The following is an 18,536-nucleotide window of genomic DNA, read 5'->3' on the forward strand; positions in this document are numbered from 1 at the left end:
ACTTCTCTAATCATTTAGCCTGATGATACAATACACATCTTTTAAGGGTAAACACAGATCTTCTTTACACAACACAATAGATCAATTAACCTTTAGAATAGTGAGGGGACATTAGCACGTCAATAACCGGTCAGAGGAATGAATCACACATGAAATTCCTTTCTACCTCTACCCATGGCTAGCAGGGAGCAGTATACTGAGACATATAGGCAAATGTATCACAATGGCCCCCCTTTTGCTCCCTGCTCCGGCAAACCCGGTTGGACCTTCCCTGGTCCAGTAGGGTTGACGGGTTCAGAGCTTTTAGTCCGAGGTTAACTCCGTTTGGCATGACTGACCTCCCTTGACAACTGCTTCAGACTCAGGTATGTCACCGGGTCGTCAGATCACACGCCGGTCAGTCCCCAAGTCTTTGTGCGATCTGCAAAGTCACCAGAAGTAAGTGTGAAGACAGCGAATGGGTCTGTGCGCCGCCGTCTAGGTGTCCCGCTATGGGAGGGGGCAGGTTATGGCTCTGAAGTGACAATCACAGGAGATTCATAAAAAGAAAAAGTTATATTTGTTGAAATGCTGTAGCACTGGTGCTCAGAGTCCGGGGGGGGGGGGGGGACTCAGAGCCCCATAAGGTCAGCCACCCCCTGCTCCCTCCGCAGCCGCCGGTTCTCCTCTTTGAGCTTCTCCAGCTCCATCTCCAGTTCATGGAGCCTGGGGGGGTCAGCCCGCTGTGACCTCAGGTGGTTGTTCTCCTCCTCCATGCGGCTTATGCACTCCTCCAGCTCTATGTACTCACGGATCAGATCCTGCTTGCTCATGTCCTGCAGGCTTTCCACGTGGTCCTTCATCATCAGGAACTGGGTGGTGGTGTAAGGGGCCACCGGTGGGCCCTTGGCGAACATCTCGGCCCGCATCTGGGGCGCCCGCTGCGATTCCATCTCCTCCAGTCGCTTCTTCTCCTCCCAGGTCCGCTGGTTATATGACTTCCAGGACCTCTTCTTCTTGGAGGGTAGCTGGTGGTACCTCTTTCTGCCCAGCTCCCTCCAAGGCCCCTCCGGCTCATGGCTGTCGCCCATGACCAGCTGACAATGGTGTTCCCTGTTGTCCGTAATAACAGATTGTACCATGAGGGCTTCGTAAGGGGTGCCCAATGGTTCTTCCTGACCCAGCTCCTGGGGATCCCAAGCCGAGTCTACACAATGGGCTGCTGCTGGTGGGCGGTACCCAGGTTGAGACCAATTTGACCTGGTGTTGTCATTCATGGGGCAATTCTGCTTGAAGTGACCCAACTGTTTGCACCGGAAGCAGCGTTGTTCGTTGTCCTCCTGGCGTGGGTAGCGAGGGCTAGATGTCATCGGTCTGTTAGGCGGTTGGTATCTAGCGGCTGGTGGGTGTGAGGGTGCCGTTGGTCGTGGAGGTTGTACCCGTGGTGTGACCTGGTTTGTCTTGCGAGTATCCGCATATTCATCCGCCAACTTCGCGGCCTCTGGTAGAGTCATGGGCCTGCGATCTCTCACCCAATCCTTGACGTCCGTCTGGATGTGATTGTAAAATTGCTCCAGGAGCATTAGTTGCAAAATGTCCTCTGCGGTGGTGGCCTGGCTGCTGTTAACCCAGTTAGAGGCCGACAGGGACAACTGGCATGCCCATTCCGCGTAAGAGTCTTTCGTGGTTTTGCGTGAGTCCCTGAACTTCTGTCGGTGGGACTCTGGGGTTACTGCATAACGAGCCAGGAGCACTTCTTTAACCCTGGCGTAGCTATGGATATCCTGATCTGGCACGGTCCGGAAAGCATCAGAAGCTTTGCCTGACAGTTTGCCTGACAATATTGCAACCCACTCTCTTCTAGCTATTCGGTGCAGGTTACATTGTCGCTCAAAATCCGCCAGGTAGTTATCAATCTCACAGGCCTTTTCATCAAAAGCTTTAAAAGCGCTAAACGGAATCTTCCTTGCGTCTGCTGTGCTGTACTCACTGTTCGGAGAAGGTGCGGCTGCTTGTTGGACTGCTGCCAGTTTTAACTGTAGCTCTGCATCTCTTATTTGTTTAGCCTCCTGTAGCTCTGCGTCTCTTATTTGTTTGTCTCTTATTTGTTTAGCCTCCTCCGCTAACAGGTCCATCACTTTCAGCACCACATCCGGCGTTGGGTTCGGGCCGAACCACGCTAGCTTCTCTCTCATTAGCTTGTTGGCTGGCGATTCCTCCTCCTGAATCACTGGTGTCTCCATCTCCTGTACTGCTGGCGTTGCTGCAATCCCGTCCTCCTGGTCTATCTCCATTGATTCTGCTATGATGACCCGCTTGGTTTTGTTGCTAGCAATCCTTCCAGTAGTTCTTCCAGTGTCTGCTTGGAATCCGGGTGTGAAGGAGAGTAGAAGAGAAGATCCCGCTGCTGCCAACCAATTTGTGACGGTATCGGTATGATATCCCCGTCAAGCATTCCCTCCTCTCCATACAAGAACATCACAGGATTCCCCACACATGAGTCAAGACTGGATGCTGGAACCAAGACACTTTATTGACACAAAAACTCAGCTTATATGTGGTTACAGCCTGTTAGGAACGCCCCCCTCACACAGTGGGGTTTCCCATACAGATTATAGGAGACAAGTCGGAGCCGACCATGCAGACACGTTTCTTTAGATAAAGACATCAGGGGAGTTAATTAATACACTGAAGCAATCAGAATAATTAACATACTACTTCTCTAATCATTTAGCCTGATGATACAATACACATCTTTTAAGGGTAAACACAGATCTTCTTTACACAACACAATAGATCAATTAACCTTTAGAATAGTGAGGGGACATTAGCACGTCAATAACCGGTCAGAGGAATGAATCACACATGAAATTCCTTTCTACCTCTACCCATGGCTAGCAGGGAGCAGTATACTGAGACATATAGGCAAATGTATCACAGATCCCTTCTCCAGCGACGCTGCAGTCTCCACTCTCCAGCATGAACAAAGCCCCCATGATGCGTACGAGGGGACGGGGTCACCTGTCCTTATCATAGTGAACCCCGGGGGTTTGCATTGATACATGTTCCCTGGGGCAGGACCCAGGTCCCCAAACACTTTTTATGACAATAACTTGCATATTAACCTTTAAAATAAATTTTTCATGTTTTTGTCCCATAGACGTTAACGGTGTTCGCGTGTTCAAACTAATTTTTGGCCTGTCCGCATGTTCTGGTGTGAACCGAACAAGGGGGTGTTCGGCTTATGCCTACTGGATGAAAACAGAGGGGGAAAAAAGACAAAAAATAAATAAAACAAATGCAGCCAACAAATGCAGCTGCAATATTTTACATTCTTGGTTTTGATATCACTTCAATAAATAATTGTACTGTTTCTTAAAATGCTGTTGTTCAATAGATGTGACAAAAGCCCAGAGAATTTTATTAGAGAGTAAAATTGTGAATATAACAAGCATCAAAGGGCATGCAGCTAGCAGAACTAAAAAAGCTGAATCACTGCCAAGGACTCAGTTTTCCAGGGACAAATCTTCAAGGAAATCAGGGATAGTTGGCTGCAATCCTAGATGTGATTAGAGACAAAGTTAAAAGCACACACTGTACAAGATCACAGGGAGATCACATTTATACTCCCAAGACAGCAAGGTTTTAACAGTAAATACAAAGAAAACCAAATAATGGGGTCCATGAACTCTGTCCAGGATGATACCAATCACAAATGAATCTTAAGCTGGCTAAACATAGCAGGAGACCATCATTCATTTCCAAATGATTATACTATTATTCACCTGACACATACATCCATTAGCTTGTAGCCCTTGGACAATACAGCAGTGGTATATCTCTGCAAAAACAACAAAGAGTCTGCCATACGAAAATGTTCACTAGAGTGCATCTGCCTTCGCAGAGACGGCGATTTTCCAAAGCTTTTCAATGTAATCATCCAGCATACACATGGAGATTGTCACATGACTCTGATAAAATCTTTTCTCGGTTATGCTTAGCCACACACAAATAAGGCTCGATTGCTAGAAAGATCTGAGCGTCACTTGTGGAAAGTGGGCAGTGCATGAGCAATAATCATTCCACAATGAGCATTTGAAAGAAATAAAAATATGAAGCTTCATTAGAAAAATTTTGCAGCACACATAATGTTATGATCGTTAAAGTAAAACTAAAGGCACAACTTTTTTTTTTTTTGCATACAATAAGCAAGTTAGTTAGAACTCTCCATCAGTTTTATTTATTTATGTTTCAGGCCTCGTACACACGACCGAGTTTCTCGGCAAAAACCAGCAAGAAACTTGCTGTTTTTTTTTTTTTGCCGAGGAAACCGGTCGTGTGTACATTTTTCGACGAGGAAACTGTTGAGGAACTCGTTGAGCCAAAAAGAGAGCATGTTCTCTTTTTCCTTGACAGGAATGGAGAAAATTGGCTCGCCGAGTTCCTCGACAGCCTCACAAGGAACTCGACAAGCAAAACGATGTGTTTCGCCCGCCGAGTTCCTCGGCCGTGTGTATGAGGCCTAACTGTGTCTCGTTGGGGAGATTTCATTTTACTTCCTGTCCCATAGGCAAAACAGGAAGTCAAATCCACCTAACGTGTCACCAGGATTACCAGAACCAGTGGCGGCTGGTGCTCATTATTTTGTGTGTGGGAGATGGACAGGAATGCGGCGATCCCACCCCCAGGCGATCCCACCCCCAGGCAAGGCAGATCAGGCAGACATGGATCCAGGATGTAGCTCTATGCTCTGGGGCCATCGCTTCTCCTCCAGGCTGAACAGGAATTGGGTCCTAACTGAGACCCAATTGGCCAAGAGTCCTAAAACCTAAATCTTGTCTCAGGAACTGCTTCCTGCTTGGCCGGGAGGGTATCAGGAAGACAATAGCCAATAATAATGTGTTATTGCTACACAAGTGGGTGGGCACTGTGCCCCAAGCCCACCCTTTTTTGAAGCCAATTAGAGCCTTGGGGTTTCCCCGCATTCAATTCGCATAGCAGGAGAATGTGACCGGCTCTCTATGGAGCCGGTTCACATATCTCCGCAATGGGCTGAAATCAGACCTGAACCGGTGAACCAGCATGCACCGGACCCCTGCTGAGCGCTGCATGCGACAACACTGTGAACCCAGCCTAAAACATGGCACTTTGGAAGGCTTGATTGCTATTTCACATAGTGCTGTGACCGACGTGCACCTCACCCCTTGAACTCCTTTCAATATATATATATATATATATATATATATATACACACACACTCACCTGACACTTTATTAGGTACACCTGTTCAATTGCTTGTGGTCACACAAATTGCTAATCAGCCAATCGCATGGAAGCAACTCAATGCATTTAGGCATCTAGATGTGGTGAAGACGACTTGCTAAAATTAATGCTGAGCATCAGAATGGGGAAGAAATGGGATTTAAGTGACTTTGAACATGGCTTGGTTGTTGGTCCCCATAACTAAGCTCCGGGGGAAAATGACTGAAACATGTTGGGGGCATGGCCTGGCAGGAGCCCAGGCTGAGGTTGTCTCTCTCATACCACCATAGGACTCTGTGAATGTGCTGCACCTGGGATGTTTCCTCTCTTTCTTCCAGTGGCATGGTTGTTGGTGCTGATCTACTGGGATTTTCACGCACAACTATCTCTCGGGTTTACAGAGGATAGCCCAAAAAAAAGAAAATATCCAGTGAGAGGAGGTTGTGTGGAGGAAAATCCCTGGTTGATGTCAGAGAAGAATGGGCAGACAAGATGGTAGAAAGTCAACAGTAACTCAAATAACCACTTATTACAACCAAGGTATGCAGCATACCATCTCTGAATGCACAACACATCGAACCTTGAAACAGTTGGGCTACAGCAACAGAGAACCAGACCAGGTGGCACTCTTATCAGCTAAGAACAGGAAACTGAGGCTTCAATTCACACAGGCTCACCAAAACTGGACAATAGAAGATTGGAGAAACATTTCCTGGTCTGATGCGTCTCAATTTTAGCTGCAACATTCAGATGGTAGGGTCAGAATTTGGTGTAAACAACATGAAAGCATGGATCCATCCTGCCTTGTATCAGAGGCTCAGGCTGGTGGTGGTTGTGGTGTAATGGTGTGAGGGATATTTTCTTGGTACACTTTGGGCAACTTAGTACCAACTGAGCGTCATTTAAATGCCACGGCCTACCTGAATTTTGTTGCTGAACATGTCCATCTCTTTATGACTACAGTGTACCCATCTTCTGATGGCTTCTTCCAGCAGGATAATGCACCAGGTCACAAAGCCCAAATCATCTTATCACTGGTTTCTCGAATATGACAATGAGGTCACTGTACACCAATGGCCTCCACAGTGACATCCACAGTCACCAGATCTCAATCCAATAGAGCATCTTTGGGACGTGGTGGAACGGGAGATTCCCATCATGCATGTGCAGCCGACAAATCTGCAGCACCTGCGTGATGCTATCATGTCAATATGCACCAAATCTCTGAGGAATATTTCCAACACCTTGTTAAATCTATGCCATGAAGAATGAAAGCAGTTCTGAAGTCAACAAAGGGTCCAACCCAGTACTAGCAAGCCACACAACATGTAAGTCAGTCTGAAGCCCTGTACACATGGCCCGGTTTTCCTGCCAGGAAAAATGCCAAGAGAGGTTTTGGCCAGGAAAACCGGATGTATTTATGCTTCCTCCCAGTTTTTAGTTTTTTTACTAATACTTTTCTATGGGAAACACTGTGAGGCACTGCCGATGGAGAATACGCACAGCCGGGATTCCCGGCCAAAGCTCTCATGGCAGTTTTCCTGCCGGGTTCTCTTTTTACCACCGGGAAAACTGAGCGTGTGTACATGGCTTAATAATAGGCTGGTATTTGAACTTTCAAGTCAGCAGATCTGTACAACCAGCACAGGCTTAGGGCCGTTTCACACTGGAATGAGGTGCAGGAAAGGAGCATTCTGTGCACGTTTGCTGCACCACATGCGAACGCGCTGCCCTTGTGAGACACAAGTGCTATTAATTGCTAATAGCACCTCAAACACATCTTGCAGGAGCAGGGTATTTGAGGCCACCAAACTGCATGATACCTTAGTACTATGTGGTTTGGTGCAGCGCTATTTGTAAAAGTAGTGCTTTGCACAACCCTGTGCATTTGGTAGCCTGTTCAGATGAAGGGGATGTCAAAGCCAGAACACATTAAGGAAAATGGAAAGATGGCACTGGACCCATAGGGTTATCTTACTTGTAATATTAACTTAAAGTGTTAGTAAACCCACAGTACAATAGTAAAATCAGTCTGTATATGCAGCGTAGCATGCTTGTTATACTCACTGTGGAACTTAAGGGGTTAAATCCTCTATATTGTGTAAAAAGGCTGTTTTATCTTGTATGCATAGATTCTTTCCTCCCTGCACTGTCTATCTGGGGAAGGCTTGCTAACACAGGCAGGGTAGCTGACCTGCACATGCTCAGTTGTGAGTTTTATGCTGGAGAGAACATTTACTTGTTGATGAGAGCTAACCAGGTCACATGATATTGACATCACACATGTGGGCGTGTATACAGGCTGCAGTGGAAATCTTCGCCTTCCTGAACTCTCAGTACTGGAGAAACTCTGCAGTTTATCATGTAACCGTGGTATATAGATCATCCAAAAAGGTATATAGTGACAGTATTTTATGTACGAAGATGATTAATAAGCTGTGGGCACTGTGGGGGGGGGGGCGGGTATTAACTATTTTCATATTACTGGGTTTAGTAACACTTTAAGATATTACTGTTGCACCTTAAAGCTGAGTTCCACCCAAAAGTGTCTCCCCCCCCCCTTTGGTGCCACAAAGGGAAACCTTTCAAGGGGGAAGGGGTGTGGGTACCTGTTTTTGACAGGTAACCTGTCCCCACTTTAATCAAAAGTCTGACCCCCACCTCCTACATCCTCCTTCCCCTACCGTCGGACCAGTAGAATAGCGCAGCCACGCAGTAGGGACCTTCTAGTAAGGCTTCACGGCCAGGTTCCCTTACCGGCAATTGCGGCGGCAGTACCCGACAGCCGATGGAAACATCAGCTGCGATGCATACATGGCTGGACTCCGGGACAGGTAAGTGTCCTAATATTAAAAGTCAGAAGCTACAGTATGTGTAGCTGCTGACTTTAAGTTTTTTGAGAGGAAGGAATGCTGCTCCAAACAATAAATACAGGTGTCAGGCCCCGTACACACGTCCGAGAAACTCGACGGGCAAAACACATCGTTTTTCTCGTCAAGTTCCTTGTGAAGCCGCCGAGGATCTCGGCAAACCAAATTTTCCCATTGCCCAACGAGGAAATAGAGAACATGCTCTCTATTTGGCTCGACGAGTTCCTCGACGGGTTTCTCGGCGAAAAGTGTACACACGACCGGTTTTCTCTGCAGAATACGTCCCCCATCGAGTTTCTTGCTGAATTCTGCCGAGAAACCCGGTCGTGTGTACGGGGCCTCACAATGTCCATTGAAATAAATAAAAAAATAAAGAAACATACTTTTAAAAGTGTTTTTTTTTCTGCCCATGTGCATGAGGCCTACAGCAAAACCATATTGGTGCTGTACATAGGTGCGCACAGCCTTTTGGATTAGGGTGTGCACCCCAAAGCTTAAAACACACATGCACGTGTGTGTATGTGTATATATACTTATGTGTCAGTAGAGCAGTGGGCAGTATCAGTAGGGCAGAGATTGTTGTCAGTAGCAGGGCAGTGGGCAGTATCAGTAGGGCAGAGATTGTTGTCAGTAGGGCTGTGGGCAGTATCAGTAGGGAAGAGATTGCTGTCAGTAGGGCAGTGGGCAGTTTTAGTAGGGCAGAGATTGTTGTCATTAGGGCAATTGAAGGTGCTAGTATTTTTTTCTTTTTATTATTTTAATATTTTGTACAATTTGTTTTTCTTTTTACTATTTTGTTTTAATTTTTTTTTTGCTTTTGTGAAATATCAGGGGTCTAAACAGGGGGAATCTGCGCCACATACGGTGATTAGGGTGTGCCCAGGCACACCTGGTACACCCTGTGCGTACGTACGCCCATGGTGCTGTATTTGTGAGTTACTGAGGGGTCCACTTTAAAGAGAATTAATGTTGAGAGATATGAGTAAGTTACCCTTGTGGACCTCCTTCTTCAAAATCATAGTTGCCTGGCTCCAGTGCTTGTATTACTTTTCTGAACCAGCATAAGTGTACATAACAGGAATTTTGATTTCACATGCTTTCCCTGGATCAATGATATAAAGAGCATTGAAGTCATCAAAGCCAAATAATTATCATTTCCAGCAATGACAGGATAAATTCAATAAGGATTTCTGTTAACACCTTCCAACTACAAAGCTTTTGTAACCTAGCAATGTAACCATATGTGCCCATTGTGTTACAGTTCTCCCATGTAACACTTATGTTTCCACAATCTTCTGTGTATCCAATCATTATTTTAAATGACAAAACAAAACATTTTTTTTTATATAAATGTCAACATATCCCTAATTACTCTAGGAGTGATGGGAAAGACACAGTCCCCACCCCTAAAAAAAAAAAAAAAAAAAACTACCCAGTCGCCAACCATTTAAGGACATGTAGATGGACGTTGGCATCCAGGGTGCGTTTGTAAAGCACCTCCAACTCAGGTCAGCAGACTCCCATTTACTGAAAAGGTATAGCTTTTTTTATAAATAATCCTTTACAAGTATACCGGACTGCAGAGGTCTGAAAAATCAGAACAAGTGAGTAATTATTGATATGGGGGTCATTAATCTAATGGTAAAAAAAAAAAAAAAATGACGCGGAACCCCCCACTTTAACATTCAGGCTGCCCTTGCTGAGAGTCAGCAGTGGAAAATTTTAGGTTTTATCCCTTTTATTTACATATGAAGTACCCCAAGCTGCATAGATTGAACACTCTTTATCTTTCTACACTCAGGAAATGATTTACCATAGATCATCTCAGAGTGATCATTGAGATAATCAGTTTAAAAAACATTGTAACAATAATTTGGATGTTGTTGAAAAAAATATTACTATTAAATAAACATAATATTTTTGAATGAAATTAGTTATTACTAGTTAACTGCTGCATGTCCAGGGACTGTTTTCTTAACTCACATACGCTGGTTGGTCAGAAATCAGAATTAAAGCGGGGGTTCACCCTAAAAAAAAATTCTAACATTACATTCAGCTCACTACCGACATTGACACTATGAAGATCTTTTTTTTTTTTTTTTTTGGTGTACATACCTCGTATAGCTATTTTCTTAGCCTGCTTCCAGGTAGTGAATCCCGCGGGAGTGGGCGTTCCTATGCATCAGTTAGTGATTGACGTGATGACAAAAACTCCCCCACCCGTCGCATATGGAGCGTCACGAGTTGCCGAAAGAAGCCGAACGTCGAGTCGGCGCTATACGGCGCACATTTGGCTTCTTTCGACAACTCGTGACGCTCCTTATGCGACGGGTGGGGGAGTTTTTGTCATCACGTCAATCACTAACTGATGCATAGGAACGCCCACTCCCGCGGGATTCACTACCCGGAAGCCAGCTAAGAAAATAGCTATACGAGGTATGTACACCAAAAAAAAAGATCTGCATAGTGTCAATGTCAGTAGTGAGCTGAATGTAATGTTAGAATTTTTTTTTAGGGTGAACCCCCGCTTTAAATCCAACAAAGGGAAAAGTGTGGCTTTACATATAAAGTCACTGTTGCAGTTCATAGGTAAATAGTTTTTTATGATAAATCTTAAAAAGCACACAATTGTGTTGATTTACTAAAACTGGAGAGTGCAAAATCCGGTGCAAATGTGCATGGCAGCCAATCAGCTTCTAACTTTAGTTTGCCCAATTATGCTTTGACAATTAGCCCTGGCTCACACTGGTGCGATTTGACATGTCAAATCGTATGTCAAATTGACGGCATTTGCCGGCAATTGTCGGCAATGGCACCGTCCTAATCAGTGCGACGCTGTATCTGCGGCTGAAAGTAGTTTCTATACTTTTGTTTGCGACTTCTGCCCGCGATTTACATTGACATCTGTGCAGAAACTGCACAGATGTCTCTGTAATCGCGGCCAAAATCAGGACTGACAAGCGGGAGTGAAATCATGCGAGTTCAGCTCGCATGGCTTCACACCCGCAGCCCAGTGTGAACCTGGGCTAAAGCCTGGAAGCTGATTGGCTACCATGTACAGCTGCACCAAATTTTGCACTCTCCCGTTTTAGACCCCTTTCACACTGAGGCGGTTTTCAGGCGCTTTAGCGCTGGAAATAGCCTCTGCTAACACCTAAAAACCGCCTCCCAGTCACTCAAGTGTGACTTTTCACACTTGGGCTGTGCGTTTGTGGGAAATTCCGAAATGTCCTGCAAGAAGCATCTTTGGAGCAGATTGGGAGTGCTGTTTTTAGCACTCCTAAAATGCCCTGCCTATTGAAATGAATGGGCCGTGATTCCGAAGTGCCTGAAAAGTGCTTCAGAAGCGCCACAACACAGGAGTTTTTAACCCCTTCTTTGGGGTTAAATGCGCCCCGCTATCGGCTGAAGGGTACTGATTAAACACCGGCCGCTAGCGGGGCACTTTTTAACCCCAAAGAAGGGGTTGAAATCTCCTGTGTTGAGGCACATCCAATTCATTCCAATGGGCAGAGCGTTTTGGGAGCGCTAAATACAGCGTATCTAACCCACCCCAAAGATGCTGCTTGCAGGACTTTTCGTAACGTCCCACAAGCGCACTGCCCAAGTGTGAAAAGTCACACTTGAATGAATGCAGGGGTTTAGCAGAAACAATTTTCAGTGTTAAAGCTCCTGAAAACCGCCCCAGTGTGAAAGGGGTCTAAGTAAATCATCACCACAGTCCCTAGAAATCAGTGACATTTGGTAGTTGGAGATGATTGCAGTACCCAAGTTCACACTTGTCTCTGGCATGTGCAGAAATAGCTTTTAATTCACACTTTCCAAACTTTTGAATATTCTTCTGCTTCTGCTCTGCCCTTTTGTAACTATTCATCTGTCACCAAGCATGATGTGTCTCTACACTGTACTGTATATATTTGGATGCCAAGTCATTAGGATGTACTGTAAGTAAAATAAACCAAATTGAGATAAGAGAAGAAACACTTGCAGTCCATTAAAGTTATTTTTTGAAGGGGTTGTAAAGAAAAAAATATATATATTTTTTAAATAACAAACATGTTATACTTACCTCCACTGTGCAGCTTGTTTTGCACAGAGTGGCCCCGAACTACGTCTTCTGGGGTCCCTCGGCGGCTGTCTCTGGTCCTCCCCGCAAGAAGATAGCCGCTCACTGTATCATTCGGCCCCGCCCCTCGGCGGGCCGCGTCATTGGATGTGATTGACAGCAGCGCCAGCCTTCAATCCATCCGCTCAATCAATGGTCAGGCTGAGCGGCGAAGAGGATGTCGGGGCCAAGCACGGGACTTTCGAGGGGTCAGTAAGTATAACGGGGGTTGGGGGGGGGCAGTATATTCGGAATTTGTTTCACCTTAATGCATAGAATAGATTAAGGTGAAAACGTTTACCTTTACAACCCCTTTAAGGACACTGCTTGGTGTATGATCAACAGATATTGACTACTGCAGCAACAGGTGCTTCTGGTATAGTATAGATCAGCCTTTCTCAACCTTTTCAACACAGGGGAAATAATTTTCTGATCTCAGGGAACCCCTGCTAATAATTACTATGGGGCAGATCCACAAAGAGAGTACGCCGGCGTATCTACTGATACGCCGGCGTACTTTCAAATTTCCTGCGTCGTATCTTTGTTTTGAATCCTCAAAACAAGATACGACGGCATCTGGGTTAGATCCGACAGGCGTACTTCTTGGTACGCCTTCGAATCTTAGATGCAATTCTTCGGCGTCCGCTGGGTGGCGTTCCCGTCGTTTTCCGCGTGTATGCAAATTAGGTATTTCCGACGATCCACGAACGTACGAGCGGCCGTCGCATTATTTTACGTCGTCTCTAGTCGGCATTTTTCGGAGTATAGTTAAAGCTGCTATCTGGTGGCGTACGCAATGTTAAGTATGGCCGTCGTTCTCGCGTATAATTTAAAAAAAAAAAATTGTTTGCGTAAGTCGTCCGTTAATTGGGCTGGACGTAATTTACGTCCACGTCAAAACAATGACGTCCTTGCGACGTCATTTAGCGCAATGCACGGCGGGAAATTTAGGGATGGCGCATGCGCAGTTCGTTCGGCGCGGGGACGCACTTCATTTAAATGAAACACGCCCCCTACTCGCCGCATTTAAATTGCGCGCCATTACGCCACGAAAGATAGACTACGCCGCCGTAACTTACGGCGCAAATTCTTTGTGGATTCGAAGCTTCACAAAATAAGTTACAGCGGCGTAGCGTATCTCCCATGCAATTCTACGAGGATCTACCCCCATATCTACAAATCTTGATACATTAGTGTGATAGACAGTGGGGATATCTAAAACAATCATTGGTGTTAGTGGGAGCTTATCTGAGAGGTAACTCATTGCTTAAGGAACCCCTAGCAGCCTCTAAAGGAACCCCAGGGTTCCATGTAACCAGGGTTAAGAAACCCTGGTATAGATGCTAAGGATGCTTGGTTGCCCATAATAATTAGTTCAAAGTTACAATTAATTGTACATTAAATTCACCCCATGTGTCATCAGTATTAAAAAAACTTAAATGACTTAAATGAATCTATATATTTTTTTTATTATTACCCAATACCTATTTTGACAATTATGCCAACCAGGTTATAGTAAAAGCTTTGTATGTTCTTATATACAGTACAAGATCCCATCCCCAACCAATCTTCAGATGCAGTTAGTCCATAGTAAAGAGAAGTACCCTACCTTGGCATAGCAGAAGGAGATGAGCAGGAGAGGGAGCAGATACCCAAACACAAAGGTGCACACCACATAGATCCTCTTTTGCTTCAGATTTGGCCAGTGCTCCCAACAGAAGGTCAGATTGTTGCCTCTGTGTATCAATCGTTGATTGTAGGCAACAGGAGAAGCCATGGCAATAGACAGGATCCAGATGAGGATTACTCCAATCAGGGCATTTCTGGAGACACGGATGGTGGACGATCTCCTGGAGTGCACTATTGCCACATAACGATCAACGGACATAGCAGATAAGGTGAAGATGCTCACCAGCATGGACACCGTCAGAAAGTAATGAATGAACTTGCAGATGAAGGCGCCCAGCACCCAAGTTGGCAGGACATAGACAGTGGACTGGAAAGGGATGCAGAACAGTAGGTAGGCAAGGTCAGCGATGCTGAGGTTAAGGATGAAGATGTTGGTGGTGCTGCGGGGCTTCCCTGGCTTGTTTCTTGCCAGGACAGTAATGACCAAAGAGTTGCCCAACACCCCTAGAGCGAATATAATGCAAAACACCACCAGGGTGATAATGTTATCCATGCCAATTTCTAAGAGGGGTTTGACTGATGGCTGTTCAACAGTGGCATTGGTGTCCTGGGCAAGACCATCACTCTTATTGCCCAGCTCAGCCAGGAGATCCATGTCCCAGAGTTCAGTTGGCACTGATCAATGATCTCTTCTTTTCTTTAAGGATCGTTTCCTCTCTTCAGTGATCTCCTCTTCCTTTCAGTGATCTTCTCTTCCTTTCAGCGATCTCCTCTTCCTTTCAGTGATCTTCTCTTCCTTTCAGCGATCTCCTCTTCCTTTCAGCGATCTCCTCTTCCTTTCAGTGATCTCCTCTTCCTTTCAGCGATTTCCTCTTCCTTTCAGTGATCTCCTCTTCCTTTCAGTGATCTCCTCTTCCTTTCAGTGATCTCCTCTTCCTTTCAGTAATCTCCTCTTCCTTTCACGATCTTCTTTTTCTTTCAGTGATCTCCTCTTCCTTTTAGTGATCTCCTCTTCCTTTCAGTGATCTCCTTTTCCTTTTAGTGATCTCCTCTTCCCTTTAGCGATCTCTTCTTCCTTTCAGTGATCTCCTTTTCCTTTCAGTAGTCACTTCTTCCCTTTAATGATCTGGTATTTCAGCAGCCAATAATATCTTTTTTCTTTTTCCTTCAGTGGTCTCTTCTTCCTTTTATCGATCTCTTAATCTTTTCTTCCTTTAAATGATCCCTCTTTCTTCCCTTGATTTCTTCTTTTTGTTATCTCTTCTCTCTTTCAATAATCTCTTCTTTGTTTTAACGATCTCTTCTCTTTCAATAGTCTCTTTTTTTCTTTTAGTGATCCTTTCTTCTTTATTTTTTTTTTCAGTGCTCTCTCCTCCCTTTCAATGATCTCGTTTTTTTCTTATAGTGATCTCTTCTTTTCTTCAGCGATCTCTTATTTCTTTCAATAATCTTTTTCCCTTCAACGATCTTTTCTTCAATTCCACAGTAAAAGTGAGATCAGCTGCTATCGGGCAGCCCAGGATATGAGCAGAGTAGGTAACAGGTGTCCGGGGGGATGAGCAGACTGGCAGTGCCAAGTAGAGGAGAAGTTTGGGTGAGGGATGAGTAGAGAAGGTGCCGCTAGCACAGAGTAGAGAATGTGCCGCTAGCACAGAGTAGAGAAGGTGCCGCTAGCACAGAGTAGAGAAGGTGCCGCTAGCTGCTGCCTCCAGAGTGACTGGCTCACTCTCTTACTGGAGTCCTCACCTCTCTGTTCTATCAGCTGCGCATGGCAGAGAAACCGAGCCCTCTACTAGTTACAACACACAAACATAGCCAATTGTACAGGATCAGCGCTCATACAAGACAGTGAGATCCTACAGTCTCTTCCTATGTATCAGCCCCTATGCCCTGTGTTATTTCTCTGACTTACACCAATGCAGCCTGGTATCAGCAGGGATGATCTTCTTTGTGTTGTTATAAATGGGATAACAGCTAGGAGAAAGGAGCACAGAAAATACTACCTCTATGGCATAGCAGTATTCAGTGGGTTAATGTGATTCTAGCTGCATAAAAATGTGGGAAATGTCACTTACCATCTATGAATGCGCAGTGGTATTTTGGCAAAATTGATTGCACTCTTAAATTACCCGTTTCGCCAACTGTGAAAGTTTGCAGAAGAGAAAACTCAAAATTGTGTTCATTAAATTGGTTCTACAGCCTAAATGTTGTTTTAACTTTATGCATTAAAGTGATACTAAAGTATAAGTTCACCTTTACAGAAAACCTGTAAGGGGAAATTACACTGGACCCCCTCCCTATCCCCACCCCCCACCACACCCCCCGTCCCGCTGTAACTGAGTCTCGCGCACAATCGCTACAAGACATCGGTTCGCCGCTTTACCAGAATTTTAAATCCCCGTGCCTTTCTCCCCTCTTATCCAGCGCTGATTGGTCGGCGCCGTCACATGGACCAATTAGAATGCAGTGGTGGCCTGTCCATAAGGCATCCAATCGCCACCCCCTCTATCCACAGCCGCCATCCCCCTTGCTCTATCCACAGCCGCTATTTTGACAAAACCCCTTTACTACCTATTTATGCATCTGGCCCCTTTCAGGACGCCGGGCGCATGAATTTCAGCAGCTGGGGTGTTTTTTTGAAGCACCTGATTAGAGCCAGAGGCTCTAAGGCCTCGTACACACGACCGAGTTTCTCGGCAAAAACCAGCAAGAAGCTTGCTGGATTTTTTTTTTGCCGAGAAAACCGGTCGCGTGTACACTTTTCGACGAGGAAACCGTCGAGGATCTCTTCGGGCCAAAAAGAAAGCATGTCTTCTTTTTCCTTGACAGGAATGGGAAAATTTGGCTCGCCGAGATCCTCGGCGGCTTCACAAGGAACTCGACAAGCAAAACCATGTGTTTCGCCCGTCGAGTTCCTCGGACGTGTGTACGAGGCTTCATGCAGTGGTTCTCAACCTCTATAGTGCCGTGACCCCTTAATAAAATTTCCCAAGTAACAGTAAAATTATTTTGGTAGCGTGGCTTGTCAGTACCCAAGGCAAAAACAAATATTTGAGCCCCTAAACCAGAGATTTAGCGCTCCCTGAGTCCCTTCCACTTGTGCAGTATTAAAACCCCTTATGGTATATTTTAGGATGTGCCACTCTTCTCATTTCCTTCCCTCTTATCTCTCTCTATTCTAATTTTTTCCCCCTCATCCCCCTCTCTAGCCATCTTTCTTGTTCTTTCTCTTATTTTTTTCTCTCCCTTTTTTCTTTGTTCCTCCCCCTCTTTTCCTCTTCCTGCTATGCATTCTCTCTCATTTTTTTTTTAAGATCAGATGCTGTGATCGCACTGTCGCACATACAAGATTTGGGGGAGTAGAAGAGAGAGAAGGGGGGTTTACAGTCATCAGCTGGAAAAGGGTTCAAAAGTCATCACAGGAATACAGAGATTCCAGAGAAAGTGTCATCATCTGACGTATTCTCTATTTTTATTCCTTCTCTTACACCTTGGTGGGGGGTGAGAATGGGATGAGTGGCAGTGCTGGGGGGGGGGGGGGGTTCTAATCAGCCAACTGAGGTTCTCTTGATCAAGGTCATCCGCTGATCTGAGAACTGTAGTGGGGACTTTTAATGGCAACTATAATCACAGTGTTACTCACTGTGTCTCCAGCTCTGTGGTGTCTCGCAGCAGTGACACCTATACCAAAATCAGGAGATAGGGTCTCCTCTAGCCCCTCCCACTTTACATTCCTCACCAGTCAGCTGACCTCTAGTTTCATCAGAAATTCCTATCATGTGTGGGCCCATAGGATTTTTTCCTATGGGAAATTCCGATCGTCTTTGTGGAACTCCGTCGGAGAAAATTCCTACGCATGCTCAGAATGAAGTCGATGCATGATCAGAAGCATTGAACTTAATTTTTATCGGCTTGTCGTAGTGTTTTACGTCACCGCGTTTTGTACGGTCGGAATTTTGTCTGACAGTGTGTATGCAAGACTGATGGAAGACAGTTTGATCTGAATTCTGACGAAAAATTCCATTAGATTTTAGTCCATCCAAACTTCCTATTGTGTGTACAAGGCATTATAGGCTTCAAAATAGGGTGGCACACAGCGCTATTGAGACATTGATCCTCAATCCAGCTGATCAAAAGCAGGTCTAAGACCCATTTTCCAATTGGCCGAAAAGAGAAGAGTCCCAATTGGCCGCCGAGGAGGAGGGAGGAAACAGAAGCTGATGCGATACCCGTGGAAAGCAGGGGAAGTGAAAGCCGTTGCCATTGACCAAGGGAAGCCGCCAGTGAAGCCTGGAAGAAGCGCTGCCCACCATAGACAGGATAAGTTCACAAAGACCCACCCGACCGACCTAAGGGGTGGTACTGTCTGCGAGGCACATTTAGGAGATTAAGCCGCAGGGATTTCAAATGCCCAGACCGGTAAAGCGATGCCCCCCCCCCCACGCTTAGTGGAGTGCTGGACTGTGGAGGGGTGGGAGCGGCTAGCTCAGTCTCTCAGCCGCTCGCTGAGAGGCTGAGGTGGTTGCCGATCCAGGCATGTGGGCAGATTCTGACTTCGCTTTTGTCATCTTGCCCTGGACCTCCTCTATGATGTCAGTCGAAAATGGGTCACATGAGTGCAGAATGAATTGCACTCCTGTGATCCGCAGGAGAAGTACAGCCAAATGAGCGAGGTGAGAGGGAGGTGAGGC

At 45.6% G+C, this 18,536-nt stretch overlaps 1 protein-coding gene and 1 non-coding gene across 2 annotated transcripts in view; both read right to left on the bottom strand.

Annotated features, from left to right (window-relative positions):
• The window catches only part of GALR1 (galanin receptor 1), a 310,940-nt gene extending 295,874 nt beyond the window's left edge, over nt 1-15,066 (bottom strand). The window contains exon 1 of the mRNA XM_040353862.1: nt 13,826-15,066. Coding sequence (XP_040209796.1) covers nt 13,826-14,500 — 675 coding nt within the window. The 5' untranslated portion in view covers nt 14,501-15,066. The remainder of the gene's footprint in view (nt 1-13,825) is intronic.
• A 2,150-nt stretch (nt 15,067-17,216) lies between these two features.
• Nucleotides 17,217-17,298, bottom strand: LOC120942100. Its single transcript, XR_005749895.1, has one exon. It is a non-coding gene; the product is annotated as a small nucleolar RNA MBII-202 (small nucleolar RNA).
• Between the last annotated feature and the right edge of the window lie 1,238 nt (nt 17,299-18,536).

The sequence above is a fragment of the Rana temporaria genome, chromosome 5 (assembly GCF_905171775.1).
Source record: "Rana temporaria chromosome 5, aRanTem1.1, whole genome shotgun sequence".
Classification (NCBI taxonomy): Eukaryota; Metazoa; Chordata; class Amphibia; order Anura; family Ranidae; genus Rana; species Rana temporaria.